Source organism: Glycine soja, chromosome 2 (genome assembly GCF_004193775.1).
Source record: "Glycine soja cultivar W05 chromosome 2, ASM419377v2, whole genome shotgun sequence".
Lineage (NCBI taxonomy): Eukaryota > Viridiplantae > Streptophyta > Magnoliopsida > Fabales > Fabaceae > Glycine > Glycine soja.
In genome coordinates this window covers 11,801,751-11,809,028 of record NC_041003.1, presented here as the reverse complement: position 1 = coordinate 11,809,028, position 7,278 = coordinate 11,801,751, and the positions used below count along the sequence as shown (strand labels likewise).

The 7,278-nt window shown below is 33.5% G+C and overlaps 1 protein-coding gene across 4 annotated transcripts; it reads left to right on the top strand.

Moving 5' to 3' along the window:
* Positions 1 to 500: 500 nt before the first annotated feature.
* Positions 501 to 7,045, top strand: LOC114387713 (squamosa promoter-binding-like protein 6). Of its 4 annotated transcripts, none has more exons than XM_028347943.1 (4): positions 501 to 683; positions 1,445 to 2,172; positions 2,883 to 3,019; positions 5,885 to 7,045. In XM_028347943.1, exons 2-4 carry the CDS (start codon positions 1,493 to 1,495, stop codon positions 6,514 to 6,516), a joined length of 1,449 nt encoding a protein of 482 aa, XP_028203744.1. In that variant the 5' UTR covers positions 501 to 683; positions 1,445 to 1,492; the 3' UTR covers positions 6,517 to 7,045. The 4 variants fall into 4 exon arrangements, with proteins under 4 accessions (XP_028203744.1, XP_028203724.1, XP_028203731.1 ...); XM_028347923.1 differs by having other exon boundaries at positions 5,882 to 7,045; XM_028347930.1 differs by having other exon boundaries at positions 501 to 832; positions 5,882 to 7,045.
* The last annotated feature ends 233 nt before the right edge of the window (positions 7,046 to 7,278 follow it).

Sequence of the window (7,278 nt, the reverse complement as noted above, 5' to 3'; positions counted from 1 at the left end):
TAATTAACAAATTTAACTGAAAAAAATATAATTATTTAATTTTAAACAATTAAATTCAGCCTTTTAATAATTAAACAACTAACTGTACAATTAAGCGATATAATTTTCATCATTCAGAAACTAACATAAATGACTTTTAACCAATTAGTTTCAAATGTAAGAGAGCCACCAAACAAAATTTGTTAAAAGGGCAATTTTCTACTTTGGTAATAAGTGCCTTGAGAAGCGAGATTCATCCCTTTACGGTGAGAAAAATCATAATCATGATCAACCATAGTATGCTGTTTAAATTTTTACTACTACTAAAACTAATTTTAACTTTCACTCAAAGTTTTATTCATCACAAAACAACTCAAATTCGAAGACACATTTTGTTTCAACTTTCAAATATAATATTCAACACTAGTCTTTGGTATGTTTCTGTAAATAGAACCAAATCAAATGTACTAGAATGGAATTGCATTTCTGTCTCAAAAGCTACAAAAGACCTCAACATGCTTTTGGTTTTATAGTAGAGGAAGAAATCATGTTGACTCACGCTCTATCTGCTTCAACGTTACCACTATTTTGAGCACACACAAAAAAGAGAAAAAAAATCACTTCTTTCTCTCTCTTACTGTTCACTCTGCTGTGTGCCAATACCAAAATCACTCAAAACTCACAAGTTGCCACTAATCTGTCAGGTTATTTCAAGATACCATTTTTTCTGGTGTTTGGTTCCCGAGAAACTGTTTAGAATATAGAATCAAGGAACAGTAGAAGGCCACCAAATCATTTCAATTTTTTTCTTCAATCTGTGTCAGCACCCTTGTTTTGCATTCTTCTTCTAGCGGTTTGTCTCCTTTTTCTTCTTCAGAAAAATGAGTCCTTTCATCTGCTTCTTTTTTCATGGCCTTTATTCTGCTTCAGCACAGTTTGAGCTACCAACATTTTAACTTTGTCCATTGGGGGTTTGAATGTTGTGAGAGTTGGAACATGGAAGATATCTAATCATGCAATCTGGGTTTGATTTGATTTGTTTTGTTTTGTTTACCCTTTTGAATTTTTTGTTTCTTGTTGTTTGGTTTACCTCAGTGTCAATGTCCCTGTCAAAAAAAGGTTGAGATTTTTGGATGCTATTTTTGGCTAGTAGCAGGTCAGGGAAATTGAATTTTCTGTTCATGAAACAAAGTGGGATCTGATTTTCTTTTTCTTTTGCTTTTTCCTTCTTTTGGTGAAAATTTTGCTTTCACAAGTTTGTGGGAATTTGTTATATTTTCACATGGTTGTCATGCCTGTTTGTTTTATTTTGTTTTCCTAGTGTTCATTAGTACATGTACTTTATTTATCTACAGCTATATTTATGTCTTGTGCAGTATGTATATTATGTACATGTATATGCCTGAATTTGGTATAACTTTTGATTTTGGCTAGGGAGTAATGTTTTTCTTTTGGATTGTGGTAGGCTGCTTCATTATTTCACACATCTGTGACTTCAATTGGGATTGTACTAATGGAATCTTGGAGTTATGTCCCCGAAGAGAAAGGCTATTTGTTTTCTGATGAAATGGATTTTTCACTTGATGCTTTCATGAGAAGTAGAAAAGCATTGGTTGAATGGGACAACAAATCCAACTTTGTTGAGAAAGATGGATTTAATTCAGACAGAGAGGTAGTTAGAAGCATGGAATTTGTGGATTTGGGATTCCCTGACTTGTTGCAAAAGTCTTTTCATGGAAGCCAGCCTCTAGAGACATCTAGCTATGAACTAGATAGTAATAATTCTAGTAAAAGAGGGAATTCCTCCCCACATGTCATTGCCTTGGATTCTTCTATGGGGGAAGAGGAATCCGATTCAAAGCATTTGAGTTCTCTAGTTGAATCCAAGACTCATGATTCTTCACTGATTGATCTGAAGCTAGGGAGATTAGCAGATTGTAAAGGTGCAAGTAGTGATAAAGTTGCAAAAGAAGGGTTCACTTTAACATCTATACATCCGACCACACTTTGGAAGAGAGCTCGCACTTCCAGCTTGCCTGCACAGGCTCCTGTATGTCAAGTTTATGGTTGTAACATGGATCTTAGCTCCTCAAAAGATTACCACAAAAGGCATAAAGTTTGTGATGCTCACTCCAAAACAGCTAAAGTTATTGTAAATGGAATTGAACAGAGGTTTTGTCAGCAGTGCAGCAGGTATTTTTGGTTTATTTGATAGATATATTACTTCTCAATTTTCATACAATCAGGTGGTCAACTCACAACATTTATGTAAGCTCCTTATATTTTGTTTAGTTGGTGAGGTACTCCAATCCTGTTGGTTAGAAACAAATAAAAGTTGAGCAAATTATTTGCTATAAAAAAAAATCAATTAAAAATATCAGGGTTTGTTTGGTTTAAAGAAATATCTTTTTCATCTCTGGTGTTATTTCTTTTTGCTGTTACTTACAAAAGTGTTACTTTGTTTGTTTTAAAAAATTGTCTATGAAATGAAATGTTGTTATTGAAAACATAAACAAGGTAAAGAGCAAGAAACAAGATGAAAACAAACAAGGTATTTTTTTTTTATAATTATTAGTAAAAAAAGAAAATAAAAACAGAACCTTTTTCTTAAATCAAAGACTCGCAGTGCTTCTCTTATTTTTACTGTCATATGGTTCTTCTAGTGGATCCTATTAATACAATAATTTAAGAGTTTTCTTTGCCTACAACAAATGTAGTTTAAATGGATGTGACAAATGACAATACATTATTGATCAAATTCCAATCAATCAATTTATATAAGCACAGATTGACTGTTGTAGTTCAGGTGAAATATCTTCTTGATTTTGATTTTAATGTTTGTGAATTGAACCTGATTGTTACTTATGGATTGAATTACACCATTTGTTTTGTTTTTAAATTAGGTTTCATTTGCTAGCTGAGTTCGATGATGGTAAGCGCAGTTGTCGCAGGCGTCTAGCAGGACACAATGAACGCCGAAGGAAACCCCAATTTGATTACGTGACTGGTAAACAGCACAAGATTCTTCAGTCATATCAAGGTATGAAAAATCCATTCTGTTATTACCTTCATTTGCATTAGCTATGACAGAATTATCATTTAATGTTTCAACTTTTAAAACTTCTATTTAATGTCCAACTGCAATTTTGGATATTGGTAATTTCTTGATGTGTGTCTTGTCATTTAGAAGCTCTAGTGGATGCATTTCATGTTCAGTTCGTTAAGTACTTTTCATATTTCAAAATTTTGTGTTTAACTTCTTTAGCAGAAATACAATTTAAATGAATTATCTGGTATACAATAGAATGAGGATAAAAGGATAAATGAAGTTGTTGGATATTAGGTAGTGATAGTTTTGATAATAGAAAAAAGAGAAATTGTTCAAGAAAGTTGAGACATTCATAATGTTTAGACACTAATTCTAGTATGAAGAGTTGTTGGGTAATCAACGCTCCCACAAATAAAATTACTCACCTCCACAAAGGATCGTGAAAACATAACAAAGATTACACCGTAAGAAAAATAATAACACACAAGAATTTAACGTGGTTTGACACCTCTTGCCTATGTCCACTAAACCATCTCAAAAATATTTTCACTATCTCAAAAATGATTACAAGATTGTAACCCACCCCAAATAATATATCATTCTACAAACTCGAGTACCTCACTCAATGGTTACAAGAAACATTCTCACACAAAGACACTTTTCTCTTAACAAAGTGACTTTGTTTCACAATCTCTCTTCTCACACACTCTCTTCATGTGTTGTGTTTCTTCACTAATTTTTTCCTCTATTTATAGTGAAGATTGTCACCAACTATAATAAATAAGCTCTCTTGGAAGTCGAAACAAAAACAACTTCTAATGCATCCATTCAACTAAGGTTCATCTAGCAAAATGTAATTTTTCATTTTGCATTTAAGCCACCTAAACCTTAGTGATAAAAATCAAATTCCCAATATACATGCACCTTATCTTTTGGCTTGAAACTCTACAAGAGTTACAGGTTTTCATAGAGGTGTATGTTGGAAAAAGAGTCAGGGAAGGTTATGGCACTCGATAAGAAAGAATCGGAAGGCAAATGCATCCTGAAAATCTGTGTTATTAGGATTTTTGTAGTTGATATTTGATAATTGATCACACATAGTTCAATGTAACCATGGCAAAATGATATTGACATGAAGCTTTCAATACAATAAGACGACACCTAGAATTATATTTCAAAATTGACATCATGATGTTCATAATGATTTCTTTATGATATCATGTTTTTCATACTTGGAATACCTGCTTGGTAAGCAAGCATGACTTAACCATGGTGAGAAAAATCAAAAACAATTAAAATCATACCCATTGCTTAAATTTGAGCAGCATACTGCAAATCAAATTTGATAGGATCTATGCACTATGACATAAATTTGAGTTTTTAGCAAGTTTTAAAATTGCAGTTACAGTCACAGTTGAATTATGATTGCCAAAACTGTGAGCAAATGTTGCTGATGTGGCTTCATTTTGTATCATTTCTATGTCAAGAGACATTCATCACTATATTACTTAGGATTTTGTGTGAAGGTGGGATCTATCTGCAATTATAACTGTATTGGAGGACTTTGAATGGAAGTTTTTTTTCTTTTTTTTTTAATTAACCTCTAAGAATTTTGAAGACTGGTGTACAATTTTTACTTTGATAGCTGATGCAGCACCACATGGCATTGATAGGTATATTTTTTATTTTCCCTTTTGCTTATATATTTCTTTTTTACTCTATGCACTCTTCTATGTGATTATATTCCTGAGTCTATGATATACAGGTTGTATAGCAGAAATCTCTTTACTCAATAGTCAATCCTCATCCTCAAGGGACAAAATATAAATAAGTTTTGGCATTTTCTATTAGTTGCCTCTAGACATATACTATAGATATCATGCTTTTTTTGGTCACTATAAGAGCAGATATGTCTAGAATTTTGTCTGATAGTGTATAACTAAATAATGTTTGTTTGATTCTATTATAATATTTATTCTTCAAATGTTCTGTTCTATCAAATATCTATCATGGGAATGAAGTCATTTAAAGAGGAAAGCTAATATGTCTTCTTTTAACAATAAGATGCCCATACCATAGGATATTTGGGTCAACTCAAGCTGAGGTGGCTATGCTAGCTGCACTGAAAGCTTCTTTTATGTTCCCCTTTCAATGACTTTTTGACTACACCGGAGGAGTTTTCAAAAGATAATGATACAACTCCTGCTATAAAATAAAATTAAAACCATTATATCTTGAAAAGACACCATGAATTTTTTAAACATTCCAGACAAAAGAAACACTTACAGGTTCTTTAAATTATGTTATCTCTCTATCTCCTTATATCATGGTCCTGGGGAATGATGTGAACCATTTAACAAATGTTGGCATGCATTTATTAGAATTTTTTATTCAGTTATGCACAAAGTTCAAGCAAAGCATACCAGTATAGAAGCATGCTTTTCTTTATCATTGTTGGACTTGTACATTTTGCGATTATACAGTTATTTTAAATAATTTTCAATTCATAAATTGAAAAAGATTCACTGTTGGAATCTTCTTACAAGGATGATGTGTACTCCATAATCACTGAGAAATGTAAAATGTATCCTAAGTGTACACTATGCATACTTAAACATGACACTAAGTATGCGACTGCTGTAATGAAGTTATACAAGATCCAACTCTAATTTCAGCTGTCATCCACAAGTGCTCAAGAAAATTTTCCTTGTTTTTTTGTTTTCTTTGTTGGAAAAAAGGATTGTTTGGTTATTGCTGTCATAATCTTACTTTTTCTAACAAACCTTCCCAATAGGAAGGGTATCTGCAGTTACACTAAGAGTCTGAGAACTTCTATTACATTGGTTGTGTTAGCAGGTACTAAGTATCTGGGGTCTTCATTACAGAATAAACCCCAGTTTCCCTTTCAAGACATATTTCAAAGCAGCATCCTTTTCCCCGGAAAGCATGCTCAATTCTCTCAGAGTGGACGTGTCAAACTGGAAGAGGACTCGATTTACGGTTCCCAACTTGCTGCACCGGTCACACTTGATCAGGAATCATCAAGCTGTGCTCTCTCTCTTCTGTCAGATCAGTCACAGTATCCGTCATGCCACGCAGCAGGCAATCCATTAGCCAGTCCCCAAGTCTTTAGTGGCATCCGCATACCCGACAGAGACAGCCGAGTTTCCAAAAAGCCTTTGAGGATAAGCCCTGCAGATAAACTTGCACCAAATGAGTCCTTTCCATGTGATACAATCTCCAAGGAAGTTATCAAGAATAGATCCGCCGCAACATTTTCCAGTGTTGGTCATGCTCTTGAAGTCCATAATGGAGATGATATCTGCCAACCATCAGAGTTGTTCAGCATTAAACACAGTCTTTCCTCGGAACATGCAGCCACGGTTGATTTGTTCCAATTGTCTTCACATCTTCAGAGGGTGGAGCAGCAAAGAAATTCTGTTTTGGTGAAGTGGGAAAATGAGGACTACTGTTTCCCAACTGTGTGAAAGGTTGCACATTGTTTAAGCCTCAAAGTGCCATTAACATGCCCATTTTCGTTGATACCTATGTTTGCGATGCTATAATAGTGGCCTAGTGGGACTGTTCTTCGTGAATTGATTCATTTGTGGTGTAGTATGGGAATATTGATGGGTTGGGGGGTGAAGAATATCTTATTAACTAACCATGGTAGTGTTGAGGAGAAAAAGGAAAGTCAAGAAAATCCAACTGTATAGCACAGATACCACTTGAGCATTTGGGTTGAGTTGTATTAGCAATAGTTATTTATTGGCTTCGGACTGTTGTTATTGACAGTGACACTCATGTTCATGTCTTTGAAGTGAACATGTCTTTCGTGTAGTTTAGGTGACATTCAGCTGTGTCTATGGACAACAATAGTAATGTCTATGCACACATTTCATTTTGTCACATAACCTCTTTTTATTATTATTGAAACTTATTTCGAGTGTCAACCAATGATAAGGGAGCAAAACGTGTGCATGTGCACATGTGAATTATTCTCCCCAAAACAATAAATCGTGATTTTATAAATGGTTAATATTGGCTTTATCTAATATTGATATTAATTATTCATTTATGGATGACATGATTAAAATTAATTGTTTTATGAATCAATGAGGTTTAATTGAATTGGTTGAACATGAGTGGTATCTATCTTTAATTCCAATAGATAAAAAAATAATTGTTTTATGATATCAGTTTTCTCATGATTTGTTTCTTATAGGATACAGAATCAATTTACACTGGCT